Here is a 22,334-nt window from a genome sequence, read left to right on the forward strand (position 1 = left end):
AAAACTTTGAGGTTTCTTCTGAATTATCCAAATTGCATAATTATTAGCTGTGTACTTTTACAGGTATATGTAGATATTTACGTTGTAGGTTATGTAAAATGCTAATATAGGTGGTTTCAGAAAAGAACAATCTGGTTGCTCTCAGTGAATTTCAGTTTTCCTCTTTTCTCCAATTTTTATCTCAAGGACAGTTTTCCTTTCCCAGCCTATTCTTAAGATGGATGGAAAAAAATTCAAAGAAACCCACAACCTGGGTTTTTTCCCTTTCAGGATGAAGACCAAGCCTAAGAGAAGGGGAGAAGATAATTGGATTAGAGGGTTACAAAGTCTCCCAAACCGGAAGGAGAGCAAGAACCAAAATTTCCATCACGAGGAACAGGAGAAGGTAGGGATTATAGGACGAATTATCTTCAAGTGCTGTCCCATCCACTGACTCATCAGCTGAGACACTTCACCACTGAGCAGCTAGGGACACTTCTAAGCCATGGGGAAGGAGCTTTAGGAGGGACTCAGACACCTTGAGCGCACATGGAGCTTTGAAAACCTCTGCCCCCCACACCAAGATGGAACTGAGCAGATGCAGTGAGGAATTTCGCTATAAGCCTGGCAGCAATGGTCTCCCCACCGCTGTTACAAATATATACCCTGCACAGTTTCTCTATGAGCCAAAGTCTACAACGTCCAAGAAAACTATATCATTAGTCTCCACCACCTACTAGCTCATTTTCTAGGGAAGACAAGAGCAACATAAACTTCCAAGATGAAAATATACACCAATTTAGATTTGTGTGAATATGTAAATAATGTACAAATAGGTATATAAACATGTAAATTATGAGATTCAATTCAAAATGAAGACAACATATACAACTACAGCTTGTGGGCTTCAAGCACCCTCACAGATGTCCAAGAGAAGAACAGGAGAAAGGAGATAGACCACTAAACAAAATATTCTCTCCCCTACTGCACAAGTACCTTCCTACAGCAACCTGAAGAGACAACTGTCATCTGAGAAATCCATTTGTATAAAAATCGAAAGCTCCTGAATTGATTCCCGGTTGATGGATATCTTGTGTCTGAATTGTTTTCCTGCATTTTCACTAGCAATTGAGGGACAAAAGTCACTGACTTTATCATTAATTTTCTGCAGGGAGAATTATAATTTCACTGTCTACTAAAAGCAATCATTTCCTGTAGTGATTATTTAAGCACAGTATTAAGAATATCTGATCTAGGGCTTCCCTGGTGGCGCAGTGGTTGAGAATCTGCCTGCCAATGCAGGGGACACGCGTTCGAGCCCTGGTCTGGGAAGATCCCACATGCCGCGGAGCGACTAGGCCCGTGAGCCACAATTGCTGAGCCTGCACATCTGGAGCCTGTGCTCCGCAGCAAGAGAGGCCGCGACAGTGAGAGGCCCGCGCACCGCGATTAAGAGTGGCCCCCACTTGCCGCAACTAGAGAAAGCCCTCGCACAGAAACGAAGACCCAACACAGCCATAAATAAATAAATAAAATTTTAAAAATAAATAAATAAATAAATAGAATAAAGCAAATAATTTAAAAAAAAAGAATATCTGGTCTAATAAAATCACTCTGAACTTAAAACTTGCACAACAATTTTTAGCAGGATCTTGAAGTCTTACTCCCTACAGCAATAGAACCTTTATATTTTTAGCAAATGCCATAAGAATGAAGATACTAGAGACAGTCATTGTGTGAAGGATTATTGAACTTATCTCAGTAGTAACCTCTGAATTTTCCTACTTTAAAAAAATTTTTCCTCCTACAGAATCACAATCATTTATCTCTGCATCTGCTTTGAATAATTTAAGTATTTTAATAACATAGTGTCCAGAGAAAAATGCCAGCTATGAATGTCCAAAGAAGACTAGGTAAGTTTACAATAGTTGTGAAATTATTTGAGATGAAACAAATTAAGAATACTCATTTAAAACTTTTTTCTTTTTATTACTATCAACAACTTCCACAATTCTTTATTCCCCTTCAGTTATCTACCTTGATCACGTTACTTTCACAACTCTTCCTCTCCTTGGCAGGTTGACTCTGTTCCCTATTACTTTGATCACAGGAAACAGAATCTCTGTCTCTCGTGGGTCTCATGAAGGCCGAATGCCCCGTGTTCACCCTCTGAATACTACCAATACAGTATTACAAATGAAACTAGAAGAACTGGTTTGAAGAATCTTGTAACACATTAGGGAAACAAACCATCAGTAGAAGTGCAGCAGACTTATTGACAAAAAGCAAAATGTACCAAGCAGCAAGAGGTAGAAATTCAATATTCATAGAAAATTCTGCTTCTGTTTCCAAGGGCCTGCAGAAGGAACGCCAGAAAGTACAAAGGCACAGATGGAGACTTTCACAGCAGAACTGTGTGAGGCAGGAATTCTTAAACGAGGAAGTTATTGGAGCATTTTCTCAACTTGCTGTCTGTGTACGTTGTGTAGAGCATATGATAACGATGTGCGGTGATGATTCCTAGACTAGGATGTGCTACTAGGCAGTGTAGCATGGAGATCAAGCTCGTGGGTTCTGAACTTAGATTGTTTATAAATCCATTTACCACATTTTGGCTAAACGACTTTGACCAAGTTATTTAATTCACCTATGCCTCAATTTCCTCCTTTGTGTTAATAATGATAATAATAATGTTATGCCTTTCAGGCATATTTTGAAGCTTAAATTATATGATATAGGTATAGTTAACACAACAAAAGCCATTTTTATTATTAGGTACTTAATATTAGGCAATCAGTCTCATCTTAAGCATGGAATCCAAAGGATTGATGTGGAGTGGGTGTGGTGTGGGAAATATGTTTGGTTTAGATTTTCTTTAACAAACACAGAATTTTTTTAATGTGGGATTTTTTTCTTCTTCAAACTTCCAAAGATATAACAGAAACAACCAAAGACTAAAATGTCCATTTTCTTTTTAATTCATCATCTCTATTTTACTAAAATTTTCTGGCTTTCTTTGTACTTTTACAGCTGACAGATTTCTTCGTGGCTCAATAAGTCATGGAAAATACTTAGCATTGGTTGGTTGGTTTTTTCTTTAATGGATCAGCTTTCCTATAACTATTAATCTAACCTACTCATCATGGGTTTTTGTCCAGTTACTGTCAAAATGGACACCTCCCTGGATCATCTTATTTGTCTGAATTAGGTTTAAGTGGCTATGCCTTCCTCATTAAATAGGTTTGACAAAAAGCAGGCTTCAATTCTGCTAATGTCTGGCATTTTCAATGAGGATATAATTCCGTCTCTTAAATCTATGCCTTAGTTTTAGGCAGCACCTCCTCTTAGACTTCCCATTGCAAATCTGAATGCTTGGGAGACTAGGAGATTTTCATTATTACTAAATCAATAAGTTCTCATTCTGATAAGATATAAATAATTATTCTGCCTAAAATGATGGCTAAATAAATTCCTATATTATAGTTTGTTTCTTTGATTTCCACAACATAATAAAAGTTTGAATAATGTCCATATTTATTCATAATGATAAAAGGTATGCATTTGGTATATATCTTTCATCCTTTTTACCTAAAAAATTAGCTAGCTTTACTCATTCATTCATTCATATTATTCAAAAACTACTGAGAGCCTCCTAGGTGCTGAGAACTTAGTTACAACACTTTTATTTTACAGGGAATAAATTTTAACACAAATACTTAGAAATTTAGATACATTTTAGAAGGCAATGGCTTTCATTGAGTCATACAGTTGGCACTTGAACAACATGGGTTTGAACTGTGCAAGTCCACTTATATGCAGATTTGTTTCAAGAGTAAATACTACAGTACTACACAATCCATGGCTGGTTGAATCTGAGGATGCAGAATTGCAGATACGCAGGGTGACTATAAACCATACATGGATTTTCCTTTTTTTTTTTTTTTTAGTTATCATAACAGCACCATTTAATAAGGGTTTATTTTGTTCCAGCAGTATAGGTGACATACAGTGTCTCATTTAAGCTCACAACAAACATAGAAATAAATAAACAAAAAAATTAAACTTAAATGACTTAACCAGGTTCACAATGTTTATACACGACAGAGACTGGACTCTAATCCAGATCTGACTTCAGCTGCAGTTAATGACAAACACACTATAGCTTTTGGTTCCCAGCAAAGGTAGTGCGTTATTAGAAGACCACTAAATCTCCATTCAGAAAGTCCTGGAAACTGTCCTGTGACTCAGCCCAGGGGACTCAGCTCTACCTCAGTTTCCTTCTTACGTCTCTAATCCTTCCTGGCCCACTTGCCATACCCTAAATGTATACGTTCCCAACTTCCTACCTTCAGACTGTATCCTCTTCTCCTGAAAATCATCTTTTCCTCTCTACACAGCCATACATGGATTCTCAATTGCGCAGAGAGTTGGCGCCCCTAGCCCCCTCCTTGTTCAAGGGTTAACTGTATGCCAAATTATGAACTCTTCATACCTTGTTCCCAGCAAACTTGTTCAAGAACTTTGAATCTGAAGATATATTTAATAGAATACTATAGTGATATTCTTTAAATGTCACATACCTTCATTGTAATATTCACAATCGAGTGCTAAAAGGAAAAAAGAAGAAATGTTAAACTAAATAAGGGTCTCACCACTTATCTGAATATATGCAAGATATGGTTTATCAATGACAAAGTGAAAGAACTCAGAATGACATCATTATTTAGGAGTTTTCTCTGAGCAAAGAGGATTCTTTAAGAGTGCTCTGTAATAATTCATTAAATTTCCTAAGATTACTTTATAGGTAGGCAAATATATCTGTCAATTTATAAATGTCCACTGAAAGTGTTAAAATCATAAGCTGTTCATCAGATGACTTACTATCTACACAAGTAAATGAAAAGTTTAGAGTCAAATCTGAATGCAAATTCAAAATGATGTTTTTAAAACTATGTTTCTTATCATTAGAACAGTGGAATTTCATAGCCATAAGAGAAATAGTCATAAACAGTATCTCTGAAGATGGTATGTAAATAATTTGTACTTCAAATGTTACAGTCACAACAGTCTAACACAGAACAGAAAAACTTACTTCAAAGTTTCTTTTACAAATCCTTTAGCTATACTACAATTTATCTGCATTGTCAAAAGAATATAAAATTTACTCATCTTAAAGAAATTCTATTTCCATGAGTCCATGGTATCGCTTCTAAGATAAGACAATATGAATCTCTTCATAAGGTTCCCACCTAATGATGATGCCCTGAGAGGGTACTCACAACAAATAGTAGATGATCTCCAGTGAACAGAAACCCCTTCCTGACAACACTTGTACGCATACGCTGCTACACTTGTGCATAAACATTCACAATCCCCACCAAGGTTACAGTTACACGTGTCTTCATGACAATTTTTGGCAAAAGAAGTAACATCAATCTGAAAATGAAGTGAAAGATAAATTAATTTCAAAAAGTACTAACTACAGCTGATTAAAATTCAACCTTCTAAAAGAAAACTAACTGGTAGATTTTCAAAATTTGCTATTATCAGCTTAACACTGCCACCTAGAGAGTTCTCAATATCTCAAACTTCTATTCATCCAAAGGAATTTATTAGGCAAATGTAAGATCAAAGAACTAGCAACACAGGTAACGGGACTAACAAATATAACTTCAACATCTGCAGTACAACAGATTAATATCTGTAGAAGCTCATTGTTTCTTTATTGGCATATTCGCATGGCATTAAAAGAATGTTCTACTTCCAAATGTACTTTTGCTTAGTTTTTAATAATATCTTAAACTATTTTTAAAACTTCTATTGGAACCTAAAATTATTATGTTGGAAAGACATTTAAAAAGTTAAATTTCTAAATAAATTACATTCAGTCTTAGGATGTGCTTGTAAAACCATTTTAAATGTGTCACTAATAATACTTGTAAACTATACTTTGGGTTAAGGAGAAGAATGCCATTTGGTAGTGTCCTCTGAAGAAAGATAAGCATTTATGGCTTTGATCAGTCATTTATGGCTTTGATGATGGACGTAAAAATGTTTCATAAACTGAAACAGATCATTAACAAGCATTATATATGCTGTTAAATAGGATGGAGTGAGAAAGAATGTAAATCAACTAAATGTGTCAGTGCCACAGAAAAACAAACTACCAGATTTGTCTTCCTAACAAGGGTTAGGTAGTATACCTGAAAAGCCAATGGGTAGCTAAATTATTTGTCCTGTTCATCTCAACATTATAGATACAGCAGCACTTGTTTAAATTGGGAAGTTTAGTAAAGCGTTCATTTACCACATTGCGACAAGGAGCAAAGACATCACTGTACAAAATGGAGCATTCTTTCTTGGCGTAAGGAAATTTGTTCTGATGTGCCTCACAGGGTTTAAATGATTCACTTGGGGTTTCACACTGTGGAACAAGAGAAAAGAAAGTTTTTAAGGGGTGATTTCTGAAGCTGAAACCAGAGTAACCTAATCTGACTTCATCCACCACAATCATATCTAATATATTCTCATTCTTTTAGACAGACTTTACCTAAAGCACCTGTGCTCAGCCAACTCAGTGTTAATAGTATATAGTATTTTTGAAAGCAACTAAATTTACTATTAAAATCATGAAAATATTAGAGAGTGAAGGTAAATCATTTTTAAACTGTCAAGTGCAGCATTACATGACTAAAAAAATTGCCTAAGCAAATTATTCTCTTTCCTTTAACTTTCACGTCCTTCATTTCTGTCACAAGCCATCCTCTGAGGAGTTGCATACACTCAAGTGTCTACAGGCTCACCTCCCATATACTAAACAATTCGGTCTCTGCCTCTTCTAATCCACCTCCCTGAAACTGGCCTGGAGAAGGCCATCATTGATCTCCTCGATACTAAAAAAAAAAGGCAAATTTTCAGTCTTTATCTCACTTGCCCTTTCGTTGTCTTTGACTCTGTTTCATACTTTACCCTTCTCACGTGTCTCGCATGTGTTTCCGGTGGCACCATTTTCTGCTGGGTTTCCCCCTAGTTCATTTGCTGCTACTCCTCATCCTCCTTCCGCCTCCCTTCTCTGCAAGACTTGACCTTCAAATCTCTATTTTTTTCATTCTATACACTTCTCATGCCTTCAGCAACCTGAATATAATAGTAACTACCAAATCCATATTTCCAGCCCATATCTCTTTTCTGAGATCTCAAAAATTGGGACATTTCCACATAAATATCTGTCACTTCTCTCTCAACACATTCTAAAATGTACTTATCTTACACCATTGTCCTGTCCCCACCGTCCCCTACCACCCACTTTCCTCTGTGCCCTGTCTCCTGGAAGAGCACCAGTGTCTACGCAATAAGCCAGGAAGATCGGAGACATTCATGAATTCTCCAAATTCATCTTTCCTTATGCACTCCTTTCAACAGAGGCTGATGTTTCAGATGTCTCTCAGATTTAGATAGTTTTCTAAATCTTCACTGATTTAACATTTCTTAGCTGGATTATACGAGCCTAACTAATTTAGGGCCTTCGAGTCCAGATCCTAGCACACATATCTTGCAGCTTTATATTTTGCATTCCAGCCATTCCCTACTTCAAACCTTCCACCACAGCCATATTGAACTTCTTAAAATTCCTGTTAGGCACCATACTCACTCCAGTCTTCCTGACACGTTCTAAAGGGATGCTCCCTCCTTTGCTGCTGCACTCTTTCCCATCATCTTCACTTGCATAGCTCTTATGAGTCTTGTAGGAGTCAGCTCAATGGCACCTTCTTGGGGAACCTTCCTTTGACCATCACGAACTCCATGTTGTATACACCTCTATCCAAGCACCTGTCTCATATTTCCACTGTTAAGTTTTTCTACCTCGTCTGCTAAACTAGACTCTAAATTCCTAAGGGCAGTGGTTATGTTTTAATAATATTATGTGTTCATATATCCTGGAAAACATTAAGTGCTAAATAGAACTTACTGAATGATTTTTTTTTTTATTTTCAGCTTTGTCCATTAGGTATTAATGAGTCTAAAATTCTTTGATGAGTCCAAATATTTAAGTATTATTATAAATTAGGTATTCCTTAATTCTTTTTATTTTTTTAAGAAATAAAATCTTTATACTTTCCAATGTAGACCACAATGAAATATACTGCTTAAATTTTACTAAATTGGATGAATGTTTAACCCCAATCCCCTTTTATTTTTATAAAATGATTTAGGTATGTTAGTAAATTAGGCAAAATAGTAAGGCAACTAACCAAATAGTAACCAACCAGGAAATTGTAGTTGCAGACACTACTTTCAGTTAGAAAAAAAAAGGTTAAAAAAAAAGTAGAAGAAAAGAGTAGAACAAATTTCCAGTTTGACTGTTTTCTGAGTTAGTTCAGCACTTCTCAGATTGTGTCCCATAGAAAACTATTTCCTTGATAACTAATACACAAAAACGTAAGTTCTGTGTCAGTAAGTTCGGGAATCCCTTCAAACACATCCCTCTCTTAGAGGAATATAATGCCTCAAGAAATCCTTCAAAAAAGAAATATGCCTGACTTAATTTATTCTAACTGCTCCCAAAGGTAAGTTGGCCACAAATCCATTCCCTATCCCTCCCCATCCCACATCCAGCCATGTCTGGAGAACAAATGTTAAGAAATTCTGCCTTCATTTATTCATTACCTTGAGTTGACAAAAGATACATCATTAGAAATACAAATACACTGAAAGAGAATTTTGCAGTGAAAGGAAAAGCATGTGATTAGAAGATGTGAATTTGAAAGTCACTCCTGCTGCTTTCTGGATATATAATATTAGACAAGTCATTTAACCTTCCTGAGTCTCAATTTCTTCATCTATAATATGGAGTCAACACCCTTTACATTACAAGACTGTCACAGGATTACATGAGAAATTAAATGTGAAAGTAGTTTGAGTTTGTCAACTATGGATTACTGCACAAATATTACATAAAATAGTGTTACCTAAATAAATTTTTCTGTAAGGATAAAATGTTTTAGTGGATAAATACAACAAAAAATATTTGTTTACTTCTAAAATACATATATTCCACTTACCTGTCCTAATGCCCAACTATCTCCAAATACCTGGGCATTTCTCACTTCTAAGTTATTGGATGTGGTCATATCATTTGAAGTACATTTGTCAAAGTTTCCACATAATCCTGATAATTTGTTCTAAAGTAAAAGAAAATTATCATGAAATATTCTATATTCATTTTAACATTTAAGGACTAATATTCACTGAAATTTTCAAGAGATTTAAAATAGACATTTTAAGAATTTCCACAATAACCATTTAAAAAATGTTTCAAGAAGGTGGAATTTCATGTCTATTTAATTATAATTAACAGAAATTTCATGTCTATTTAATTATAATTTAATTATAATTAATTATTTTAGATTCTCAAAAATATTTTTCCATCCCCCGAATTTTATCTTTTCACACTTACGATTGCCTTAGCATTGATATAACTAATAATATAAGTAACTTGGAAAAGTATAATACAAACACTACAGTGTCTGTACAAGTATAATACAAACATGACAGTATATGTCTGAGTGTGTATATACAAATATGTGTACATATATACATATTCTGTGTATATTTACATATTTACATTTTAATGATGAAAGACCCACTTCCTGTTATGTTTAAGGTTTTCTAAGACTATAAATGTTGAAACCATAGAAATAATTTATCTTTCTTTAGGTCGTACTTTGAAAAGCCAAAACATTCAAAGCATAACTTTTAAAGAAAAAGTTAACTCTATATTCATATATCATGCCACCATGAGACAATAAATGAAATCCACATCTTACCTAATTTCTATAAAGTTTGTTATGGGTTATGCAGTGGTTACTGAAAGTGCCATATGGATTATCCACATCAACAATATCCACTGCATTTTCTTAAATAACGTGAAAAACTTTTCTCTTGGGGAGGGAATGGATTAAGAGTACAGGGAAGAATGAGATTCCAAAAGCAATGAAAATCCTCCTCAAGCTTTGAAATTAAACAAACTGACCTCTCTCCTGATGTACTGAAGAATGGAACGCAGCAGCCTTTTGTTAATGGTAAAGTTGGCTGCCCATGCCTCCAGCAAAGCTGACAATAATCTTGGGATTGCAACTGCCACGGCCACTGCTTACCATGGTGCCTCTGCTCTCAGAAGCCACAATACCTATTCAAAGACAGTGGCCTCTTCCGCTACTGCTCACCCCAAAATTTAAGGCAGCAGTAAAAAAGTAAGGGAAGATGTATAAGAATAAATGGTTAATTTGTTTTCAAAAAGTAACGAGGGTGGGCTTCCCTGGTGGCACAGTGGTTGACACTCTGCCTGCTAATGCAGGGGACGCGGGTTCGAGCCCTGGTCTGGGAAGATCCCACATGCCGCGGAGCAACTAGGCCCGTGAGCCACAACTGCTGAGCCTGCGCGTCTGGAGCCTGTGCTCCGCAACAAGAGAGGCCTGACAGTGAGAGGCCCGCGCACCGCGATGAAGAGTGGCCCCCGCTTGCCGCAACTAGAGAAAGCCCTCGCACAGAAACGAAGACCCAACACAGCCAAAAATAAACATAAAAATAAAATAAAAAGTATGCGTTATCTGAAATTTAGAAAATTAAAAAAAAAAAAAAGTAAGGAGGGGAGGATACATGGTAGACAATGGCAGAAAATATAGCTGAAGAAGTATGGCAATGACTAAATTATTTCATCTTCATCAAAGAAATGCAAGATGCCAGCAAACACCTAGGAATAGATTTGGAGGCTTTATTTTACTTAGGGCTGAAAGAAAATGACTTCAATATACAATCATATCTTAAGTTTATAACACTTTAAAATATTTTAAAATATGTATATTTTCCAGTTTTATGAGAATTTGTTATCACTATCCCCATTTTTCCCTAACTTGCCACAGATTATATCCATGAGTCTCAATTTCAATTTCAGATAAAGTGGATTTTTAATACTATATTAGGGCTTCCCTGGTGGTGCAGTGGTTGAGAGTCTGCCTGCTAATGCAGGGGACACGGGTTCGAGCCCTGGTCTGGGAAGATCCCACATGCCGCGCAGCAACTAGGCCCGTGAGCCACAACTACTGAGCCTGCGCGTCTGGAGCCTGTGCTCCGCAACAAGAGAGGCCGTGATAGTGAGAGGCCCGCGCACCGCGATGAAGAGTGGCCCCCGCTTGCCACAACTAGAGAAAGCCCTCGCACAGAAACGAAGACCCAACACAGCCAAAATAAATAAATAAAGATGTCAGTTCTTTAAAAAAAAAAACAAAAAACTATATCAACGTTTCAAAAACAACCTTATATTATAAATATAAAATTTTAAATATCTAAAATAATAAAAATATTTAATAATATCTAGTACAATATTTAACAGTAAACAATAATTAAAACAATGTAAAATATAAATTGACAAAAACTGTAAACAACCCAGATTGAATCTTCAACCGTTAATGGATAATACAAACTAGTACATCCATACAACAGAGTACCACTTAGCAGTGTATAGGAACAAACAATTAATTCATTCAACAATATGGATGAATCTTGAATGTATTTTGCCAAGTCAAAGAAGCCAGACCCAAAAGGCTACAGATTGCATGATTTCATTTCTACTGTATCCAGAAAAGGTAAAACTATGCAGATGGAAAATAGATCAATGGTTGCCAAGGGTGAGGGGTTAGAAGTAGGAGTTGACAATAAAGAGGTAACATGTGAGAAATTTGGGAATTGATGGATCTGTTCTATCTGGAACTGTGGTGGTGGATACACAACTCCATGCATTTGTTAAAATCCACAGAACTGCAGACAACAAAAGTAAATTATTTTACATTTTTTTTAGAATTTTACTGTATGTAAACTTAAAAAATATCCAGAATGTGGAGGAAAAGATGGAATGCAAACTGTAATAAATGAATCTAACTCTACTACAAACATTTCAAATAACCATGCTGCAGGGAATGGGAAAAAAAGAACCTGACCTAAGTAACTTTGGAAAACTGGATACTGTAAGGCTGAAGTAAAAAAGAACTGTATACAGCATTTGGTAAAGTTGTTCTTCTCTGGAGTCTGAGTTAGTAATTCTGAAAATATAACTTATTTATTAAAGGAAAACATCAATCATTTTATTTCTGTAAAACATCAAAAAGGTAAATGTAATTTCATTTTTTGCATCTCATTTGGATTGACCTACCAAATAGGCTGACTTACCCTCCACTGTGGTCCAACTTTGATGTGGATGGTTGTCTTTTTATCCCAAAGAATAGTGATGTCTTTCTCTGGAAAGTATACTACCATGTAGTACCCTGCCTTCCAAAGCTGGTATGTTGGTTTATTTTCCAGAAAAAAACCTGATCGTTTCTTCAAAAAAAAAAGAAAGAAAAAGCATAATAAAGAAAAAAATGAATTTCTTGTTTTCTCACCAAAATGTAAACATTAATTAATATCCATCAATAATTATCTATGTACTAGTGTTTTTGCTTAGCCCTGTCTTTCCTGAATTTTGTAGTGAAAGACAGAACAAGTGCATAAAATAGGAAAATCATAAAATTGGTAACAAGATACAAACTGGTAGATAGGCTCAACATGGATAAATGAGCAAAGGGAAAACGGTATTTCAGTTATAGAGAAGAGCACAAACAAGGCAGGGACATAGAGTACATTAGGGTGATATACCTGCCGACCCAGACATTCTATATTGATGGTGAATAAATATGATTGAGTACTAAAAATGTATGATTTTACCTGAATAATTGAAAAACAAAAGCACAAAGTGTGTGCGTTTGTGTGTGTGTGTGTGTCTATAGAGAGAAAGAGGTGTTAAGGAGGACAGGGAGATGAATTTCCATAAAAGGAACTTAGGAAGGCTCTTTGCAAGAGGTGGAACATATATTACTGATATGTAAGAGGCCATAATGGGAAGATATAAAGGGCTGGAAAAGAGAATGAGGAAGAAATCATCCCAAGCAAAGGGAATCAGTTGAATAAAGGCTTAGGGGCAGGAAGTTTAAGATTTGTTCAGTACTAAGGAGAGCACCAGAGAGCTACAGCATGGATTCCATGACAAGCATAGTCTGAGACCCTTTGCCATCAAGTTACCCATCACAATCAATGGCTGTTATTCCATATGCAAAATGTCCTCGATAAAGGCTTTTGAATAGTAAAATGACAGACCATGTTTGTATATTAAAAGAAAATAATGTGTGTGCTAGAAAGGATAATAGTAGGGAGAAACTAGAGACGGAACCCACTGGGAAAATTTAGAGTACCTTTAACCTAAAGTGAGAATATGCAATGTTCTTTATGGGCAAGGGCTATACCCTATAAAAGATTATGCTGAATCTGACATTGAAATTAACTCACATAATAACTTTAAAAATACATGGTTAATTTTTATCATTGTTTTATTGAAAACAAACAATGTGGGACTTCCCTGGTGGCGCAGTGGTTAAGAATCCACCTGCCGATGCAGGGGACATGGGTTCAATCCCTGGTCCAGGAAGGTCCCACATGCTGCGGAGCAACTAAGCCCGTGTGCCACCACAACTACTGAGCCTGCGCTCTAGAGCCCGCGAGCCACAACTACTGAGCCAGTGCGCCTAGTGTTCCACAACAAGAGAAGCCACCGCAATGAGAAGCCCGCACACCACAACGAAGAGTAGCCCTTGCTTGCCACAACTAGAGAAAGCCCACGCAACAACGAAGACCCCATGCAGCCATAAATAAATAAATTAATTAATTAATTTAAAAAAAACAAAAAAAAACAATGTATCAAATTAAGGCTGTTCTTTTCCTAGATGCTAGGACATTTTTTTTTCTTTTATATCATTAATGGGTATTGAATTTATTAAGGCATTCATTTAAAATGTTTTTATTTATTAATATAATAGGTTAAATTGATATATAATCTAATGCTGAACCATTCCTCTTTCTTTCCTTCTTTCTTTCTTTCATGAGTGACAACTTATTTTTTACACTGAAAGGCTGCTGAAAAACAATTACTAGTCCTATTAAAGAAAATCCAACATCTTAAAAAAAAAAAAATACATGGTTAAGTCAAAGTAAATAAAACAAATTTAACCAGGAGCAAAATAAGAATTGTGAAGGAGATATGAAATCCTTTGGTTATTTTTCTCCCCCAAGTAAGAACAAAAGTATAGTTTGGAAACACTGTACTAGAGTGTACAGTTTTATAAATATTTCATAGGGCAAATTAAATAAACTCAGTCACATCCATAAGGAATTTTCAGTCTCCTAGATCAAGGTCATACATATAAGCGCTCGGTATATTGTATAGGACAGTATGAATTCTTAATGGACTCTACCTAACCTCATTTCCTTCTACTTACAAGTGCCAAGTTGGAGTTACAGGGCAATGCCCTCAGTACCTGTGAGGGTCTGCACTCAACCTGGAAGTACCCTGTGCCTAAGTGAGCAAGGCATTAAATAATAAATAAAAAACACCATGGCAGGTCAAGAAAGACTGAAAAACAAAGGAAAAAAATTTTCCCTGTTTGATCAAGGGCTCTACATTTTCATTTTTCACTAGGTCCATAAAATGTGTAGCCTGCCAGGCCCCCATATCACCCTCTGCCATAGAACCTATTTTTATCATTTTGATTACACTTTTCAGGACCTTTCTATTATCTGATTTGTCTTTGGCATTATTATCTGTCTTCCCCCCTACATGAACGTTAGTTCCTAGAAAGACGCACTTTGTCAAGTTTATGGCAGTATCTGCAGCTTCTAGATCAAGGGTAACATATATTTTTAACACCTTCCTGCACTGGCCTGTTCTTAGTTCTCAGCTTCCAGCCTGAACAGCAATAATCAAAGTAAGTAAGTGAAATGTTTGTAGCTTATAGCTCCTTTTCAATCCATGAAATACTTCTTTCATGTATTTTCCTATTAAACTCCCCTCAGACTGGTTGACATATCACTGGAACATAATGTTGGAAGTCCAACATTTTTGAACTTCCTTCAGGTTGGTTTTGTATTAGCTATCCTGATGTAAAAGCACATCCTCTCTATTTGCCTGTAGCGCTAAATCCTTCATTTTTATTAGACAAGGCAGTTTGCTACAAGAGAACAATACTCTTTGGTCAAAAGGAGATGGTGTACTCCTTACTTTTCAGATTAGGAAGTAAAGATGTTTCTCATTATAAGATTGAGGTATTATGAATTGGACCTCCACTTCAGGGGAGAATTATTGCACTATAAATAAACTCTAGTGATGTTAGAAAAGTAAGTTATAAAAAGCAGAGAATTAAAACTTTTAAAATACAGCTTAAATTCATAAAATGTTTATATGCTACATATTTGGTAAAATTAGAGTGGTACATTTATTGAAAAAATAACAGGTTTTTTTCCTTCCCCTGAATGAGCAATCCATATGCCATAAAACAAATGGTACTTATTTTCACTTCTGATGCTCAAGAAAAAATATTAGCCAGAGATTTGTTAGGGTCAAACTATCTTCATGATTTTTCTTCATCTTACTTTATACTTCACTACTGATATGAAGGAGATTCATCAGCACCTGCATTCAGGTGAAAATTGGAAGATGAACATTACACAGAACTGCAATTACCACTTCAAAAATGTGTCAAACAGTCTTTATAAGAGCATTTACTATTTTCTCTTCAGTTTTTCTTTTTTTTAACACATCCTTTCTCTTAGAGAGAACCTTCACCTATAAATGAATATCCAGCTGATGGCTACACCAAACTGCAGTAATTACTTCAAAAAGATGTTAGCATGACTTGTACAAACTCTGTTTTGCTCAAATCTTGATTGCTGCCTGGTTGGTCTCAACATTTCTTACTGAGACATGAGCTATGATCTAGGGCACCGATTCTCAAACTTTAGTGTGCAGAATTTGGGGAACCATTGAAATATTGATTGTCATCAACTTCAGCCATTCTAATTCCTGAGGTGGAGTCTAGGGACCAGCTCTTATAATAAATATTCTAGATGATTCTAATGCAGAAGTTTTGCCAACCAAACTGAGAAACGCTAGTCTAAAAACTCAAAAATAGGTCACTTTATAAAGGCCATATGTCAGATCATGTCACTTAATTCCAAAATTTCTTCCTTGTAGAGTAAGTTCTAATATTATATTACACAGCCTCCTGGTCTACTGCCCTTGTCCCCAAGCTTCCTGCATGAAAGTCAATCTGGACACTCCTCCCTGATCTTTGCCTCACCCTCCCTCCACTATCCCCATCCACCTCAACCAAACTAAACTGCTTGCAGTTCTCCAAACGTGCCATTTTATCTTTGAACTCTGTTCCTTTCAACATGACTGTTCCTCTGTACTGATTGCCTTCCTACTCTCTCTCTTCACCTGCCTAATACCTACTCATCCTTTAAGACTCAGTTCAAATCATCTCCCCCAAAGCATGTCTTCTGAGCCTTCAAAAATAAGGAGGGTGAAGGAGAGGAGGAGAGCTATTTCCTGAAATTCATTCTTTCATTTATTCCTCATGTGAACTTAGGAAGTAGATTCCATAATCATCCCAAATTTACAAATGGGAAAGCTGCAGCTTGGAGGGGTTAAATAAAGTTGCCCAAAGTGACAGAGTTAGTAGGTGACAGGACAGAGGTTCTAAGTGAGTACTAACTGACTCCAGTCTATGCTCTTCACAACTACCCTGAACATCCCAGGTTGGCTTAGGTCTTCTTCTTAGGGATTCTCCTGCTTTCCTAAACACACTCCTACCATAGCACACCACACTGCACAGCCTCATTTACTTGAAACGTACCCCTCACCTCAGTATAAGTTCCTTAAAAGCAAGCACAGTGAGTGTCTTTTCACTGTTGTAGTCCCAATAATTAACATGTAACTTTGTACAAAGTAGACATTATGAATAAATGAATGAATGCTCGAATGAATGAATGAATGAACTTTATTCATTCTTTCAAACTGCACAGGCTCCAAGTATACAAGAACGAACAAATAAGACAGCAGTCTCAATTCTCACAGAACTCATAGACAAATAGAAAAGACACAGACCACCACACAGGGGTCCCCAACCCCCGGGCCTTGGACTGGTACCGGTCTGTGGCCTCTTAGGAACCAGGCCACACAGCAGGAGGTGAGCAGTGGGCAAGCAAGCGAAGCTTCATCGTATTTACAGCCGCTCCCCATCACTTGCATTATCACCTGAGCTCCGCCTCCTGTCTGATCAGCGGCAGCATTAGATTCTCATAGGAGCGTGAGCCCTACTATGAACTGCGCATGTGAGAGATCTAGGTTGTGTGCTCCTTATGAGAATCTAATGCCTGCTGGTCTGAGGTGGAGCTGAGGCAGTGATGCTAGCGCTGGGGAGTGGCTGCAAGTACCGATTATCCTTAGCAGAGAGGTCTGACTGTGCGGAGACCATAATAAATCAATTGCTTGCAGACTCATATCAAAACCCTATCAGTGAGTGGCAAGTGAAAACAAGCTCAGGGCTCCCAGTGATTCTGTATTATGGTGAGTTGTATAATTATTTCATTATATATTACAGTGTAATAATAATAGAAATAAAGTGCACAATAAATGTAATGCACTTGAATCATCCCTAAACCATCCCCTGACCCCCGGGTCCATGGAAAAATTGTCTTCCACAAAACCGGTCCTTGGTGCCAAAAAGGTTGGGGACCACTGCCACCACCAAGTAATCTCACTAAAGTGTGATGCATGTCCTGACAGGGAGCTTGAGGGCAAGAGCAGGAACTCCTTGAAGAAGATAAGATGAGACTTATCACATAAGAATAAGTTAAATGGAAAGGTTGATCCAGGTAGGAGCAATGACATTCATGAAGAACCAGAGGTGAGAGAAAGAATATAGAGCATTTGAAGAACTGATAAAAGCTCCAACTTCTGGAACATGGGCTTGAAGCAGAAAGTGATGAGAGGTACAGCAGGAGAGGCAGCAATGGCCAGATTGGTGAGGCCTTGTAAGGGCAATGGGAGGTCACTTGAAAGTTTGAAGCACTAGGGTGTCAGGAGATTACATTTCCGTTTTAGGAAAACCACCCTGGCTGCAGTGTGGCTGGATGGATCAGAGGGGAAAAACTAAGACTGGAGGCCAAGCATCTAGCTTGGAGAATGTTGAAGTACTCCAGGTAACAGGTGACAAGGAAAGAATCAGCAAATGGAGAAGTGGAGTATAAACAAAAGAGACAAATCAAGTATGATTTACTGAAGCTACATAAAATGACAAAGAAAAAAATTCAAACCTAGTAACCACTTATAAAGAAAAGTACCCTCAAAATGTTTCTATTTTATTTTCAGTATCCTCAGGACAAGTTAAAATGATTTACAAGAAATAATTCACTAACCTGTTTGTAAGGAGTATCATTCAGGTAAATTTCAGTGTCCCCAACTGAAATCAAAACACTTTTAGAACAAACAATATCATTGTCAAAGCATTTCTTGTTCTGGCCAATGACAGATATATCTGAATCATCTGTACTCTGAAATGTCAAAAATATTATATTAATACAAACGTATATTATATATAATGTTTACTTATTTTTCATTAACAAATCTTAAAGAAGTCCAAGATTTACAATGAATTGTATTGAAATTGAAATACAACTTACCTCTAAAATAAAAATCATTTTGATCTAATCATGTGAAGAATTTAATATAAGTATACCAAGATAGCTCAATCTTTAAACATTTGTCTATAATATCTCCTGTTAAAATGTTGTTCCAACAAGGATTTTTTTCCATTTTATTATTACAGCTCAAATTTATCAACCAGTCTATTCTCATAAAATACCCGACAAGACATGTCAGTTAGGGGAATTTTAAAAGAAATATTTTCATTTTAGACAACATCTTTTGTTTTATTTTAAGCCAGTTTTCTGGCTAAATAATTATTTGCCTACAAGATAAAATTGAAATAAATATAAAACTTTGACACTGTATTACTAAATAAAATGATGCATATCATTTGAGGGCTTCCTTTGAACTTTACATGCATTGTCTCATTTGTCTCTTATGATAATTCTTGAATTATGTATTATCTCCATTTTACAGATCAAGAAACAGAGGTTAAGAAGGATTAAATGAATGTCCAAAGTCACTTAGCTAAATAAGGGCAGAGACAGAGTTCAAAACCCTCTTTTTTAACGCCACTTGCAGAGAAATTAGGAAGAGTTTAGTAATGGTTGAGAAGAAAATTCAGTTGTAGGTTATAGGAAATCCTTAGTTCCAGAGACTATTATTTAATCCCACACACTCTAAATCTAACCTTTTCACCAGTTACCTCACCCTCACCTTCCTTCAGCCACTCCCCTCTCCATCCACTAAGAACTCTCTCTCTGGAAACAGGGTTTTTAATTTTTATCCCACTTTAATAGATGGGCTTCAATAGTTCTACAGACTCTGGAAGTTCATTGCAAAATGCTGTTTTTGAGTATCTGTATTTTCTAGGAAGAAGGTCTATGATTTTCATCAAATTTTTGAAGTGGTCCTTATCGCCCCAAAAGTTAAAGCCACACTGCCATGAGTCCTTCCACTACCTAGTGGAAGGTAGGAATTTCATCAGAAGGAAAGTGACAATTCTCTTTGAACTCAAATTCCAATTTTCAAAGGCTCACATACATTTCCTGAATCCTTTTCATTTTTAGATATATGGGTCAGTGTTTATTTTCAAAGTGAGAAGAGTCCTTAAATGTTTGGAAATCATATAGGTCTTGATGTAAATTCTCCATACTTAGTTTTTTATATCACCAACAATATGAATACTAGCTCAATATATTTCTTGGTTTGGTCAAATTCTTCCTGTCTTATTAGGAATTACTATAACATAGTGCCTAGAGGATAGGTTTTCAATGAATGCTGTTGACAGAGTAATTAATTTGTCCCTCTGTGACCCAATTTTCCTTACTTCATAGGAACCAAGAGCTTTTTCTTCTTCTTAAACAATTCTTTTCCAAAGTATTGCCTAAACTTTGAAAAGGAGAATAATAAGGGTCATCAAGATGATTACGGCATTGTATTACTCAAAAAATAATGCCACACTTTTCTGCCTTTATGAACAATTTTCAAAGAAGAAATATATATATAATTCAGGGTTTTGTTTTCCTCTTCCTCTTGGAAAGAGTTTTGAGATTAAGGGATGTGAAAAGCTGGCTGAAAGGATTTCTATTGCCATTACATTTCTATTACTATTAATCAAAGTGCCCCAATGTTATCTTTAGTCTTTATATTAATTCAGAAATGCCAAGAAATATTCTATATTGTATAGTCTGCCTGGTAATATCATGTTCAGAAATGCCAAGAAATATTCTATATTGTATTGTATCGTCTGCCTGGTAATATCATGTTAGGCTGACAGTAACTTGAAACTATCAAATCCTAAGAGTCACGTTTCTCCAATTTCCATTTCTAATATATATTTCAAGTTAACATTAGGTTTGGAGATAATGCTACAGAGTTGCTAAGCAACACAGTAAGTAACACAAAGCTAGAGGAAAAAGGTCAACAGCAATGTGCCACATAGATTCCTCAAACCCTTTATGCTCAGGTACTGAAAACACTGATAGAGAATATTCTCCCAAGTGATTCCAAAACATAAAATGTCAGCACCTCTCAAGGTAGTATATTATTTTACCTGCTATGTCAGTCTAAGACCTGTCATAGTCCCAGCCCCTTTTAACTGTAACTATCCCACAGAAAGTCCCTGCTGATACAGTAGCCTCAGGCAGCCATGATTTATGTTCCACAGCTGAATGGCCCCAAAGCAGCACATTCTTTGATGGGCCAAGGGACTTTTTAATGCAGGCAAAAAAAAAAAAAGGCAACTCTAGACAATTAGATTATCTCTCACATTTGAACCAAAAGGAAGGGAAGATAAACAAAAGATGGTATACTTATCATTTTTTAAAAGAAATGCTTATATCTCAACTCTATAATGCGTTTTGGGCTTTAATTTGTTCCTTAATTTTACCATTTCCTTTTTCACTTACTTTTATTCCCTTAACATACATTTAAATTCTTATTAGTTAATTCCATCATCTCTTTCATAACTTCTGGAAGGCAGAAAATATTTTTATTTTATGGGGAGTAAATTTTATTCAGAGTGAAATCTTCATCTAATTTTTACATGTTACTTCTTTCTTTCCTTCTTTCTTCTCTATCTTTCTCTTTCATTTTTTCCTGAAGTGCCATACCATTGTATAATTACTATGCCATTAATTTGCATTTTACTCTTATTTGACAGAGAAAGCTCTATCTAGTTCTATCTAGATCTTTACATTTGCCTAAATAGGGTGTAATGATTCCCTTTGACTTCTTTTCCTCTCTGTTTTCATTTCCTGTGGATGGATGGACAGATGGATGGATGGATGGATAAATACATACCTAGGTACATACATAAATGCATACAGGGTTTATCCGTCAAGATATTATGAGATTACAAGCAACTAAGAGTTTTATAGAGGAGACAGACATGAAAATATGGAACTTGTGAGACCCAGTGTTCTAAGAAACTCTTGGAGAAAGAAGCCACCAGAGGAGACTGAGGAGTGGTCAAAGACCAGCAGAAGCAGTAGAATTACCTCAGAGGAGACAAAGCAAGAACCACTTCAAAAAAGGAAGATAAACATTTAAAAGGTTTAATTGGATTTTGCATAGGTCATCATTAACTTTTACAGTGGCAATTTTATATGAATTTTGTGATTTGGTGATTAATAACTCTCCACCACCAGCCTAAGTTTCAAAGGACCCTAGACTGATATCTATGTTTGCATACTCTGTACCTCCACTTCTCAGTATAGGGCCTGACACATAGAAATCACACAAGAAATATTGACATGAAAAATGATGATACAAGGTATAAAAATTTGAGAGCGATGAAATTAGAAGGGTTTTCAGAGACTTAAGGAGAGCACCAAACATTTGAGCTATCAACTGAACAGAATGTTGAAAAACCTAATCTAAAACAAGTTACAGGAAGAAACCTAGCAGTGACAGGGGCCTGTCATAGATAATGGAAGTAGAGTTTGGCTCTGAAATCTGGGAGTTGGAATATTAAATTTCCCACTTTTGCTGAAAACATCCAGTGTCCTCTCTTTCTTTGAGCTTATAGCACAGGTCAAGTTGCTGTTTGGTTTCTCAACTCTTTTTACTCTTAAAAAAGTCTTACCTCAGGAAATACAATTATGAACTTTGTCCTAGATTTGCTTCAACACACTTAAAAAATAATGTGCTATATTCCTTGTGCTATTTAAATTATAGCATAAACAGCCTCCAAAATGAATAAAATACCAGAGAACTTGAATTTTTAAAGTTTGATAAACATCAACAAAGATAGGGTAAGTATTCGCTGGAATCAGATTAC

General features: G+C 36.1%; 1 protein-coding gene and 1 long non-coding RNA gene across 5 annotated transcripts in view; one reads left to right on the top strand and one right to left on the bottom strand.

Moving 5' to 3' along the window:
• LOC309640469 overlaps nucleotides 1-11,070 on the top strand; it is a 183,425-nt gene extending 172,355 nt beyond the window's left edge. The window contains exon 2 of the long non-coding RNA XR_014252252.1: nucleotides 10,287-11,070. This is a non-coding gene — a long non-coding RNA (uncharacterized lncRNA). The remainder of the gene's footprint in view (nucleotides 1-10,286) is intronic.
• OTOGL (otogelin like) overlaps nucleotides 1-22,334 on the bottom strand; it is a 156,920-nt gene that overhangs the window by 61,658 nt on the left and 72,928 nt on the right. For all 4 annotated transcript variants that reach the window (XM_082418857.1, XM_082418859.1, XM_082418858.1 and 1 more), the window contains 6 exons: nucleotides 18,322-18,456; nucleotides 12,205-12,354; nucleotides 9,042-9,161; nucleotides 6,287-6,403; nucleotides 5,259-5,415; nucleotides 4,560-4,586 (listed from right to left, as the gene is read on the bottom strand). In XM_082418857.1, coding sequence (XP_082274983.1) covers nucleotides 4,560-4,586; nucleotides 5,259-5,415; nucleotides 6,287-6,403; nucleotides 9,042-9,161; nucleotides 12,205-12,354; nucleotides 18,322-18,456 — 706 coding nt within the window. The remainder of the gene's footprint in view (nucleotides 1-4,559; nucleotides 4,587-5,258; nucleotides 5,416-6,286; nucleotides 6,404-9,041; nucleotides 9,162-12,204; nucleotides 12,355-18,321; nucleotides 18,457-22,334) is intronic.

Source organism: Balaenoptera physalus (genome assembly GCF_965194825.1).
Source record: "Balaenoptera physalus genome assembly, chromosome: 13".
NCBI lineage: Eukaryota > Metazoa > Chordata > Mammalia > Artiodactyla > Balaenopteridae > Balaenoptera > Balaenoptera physalus.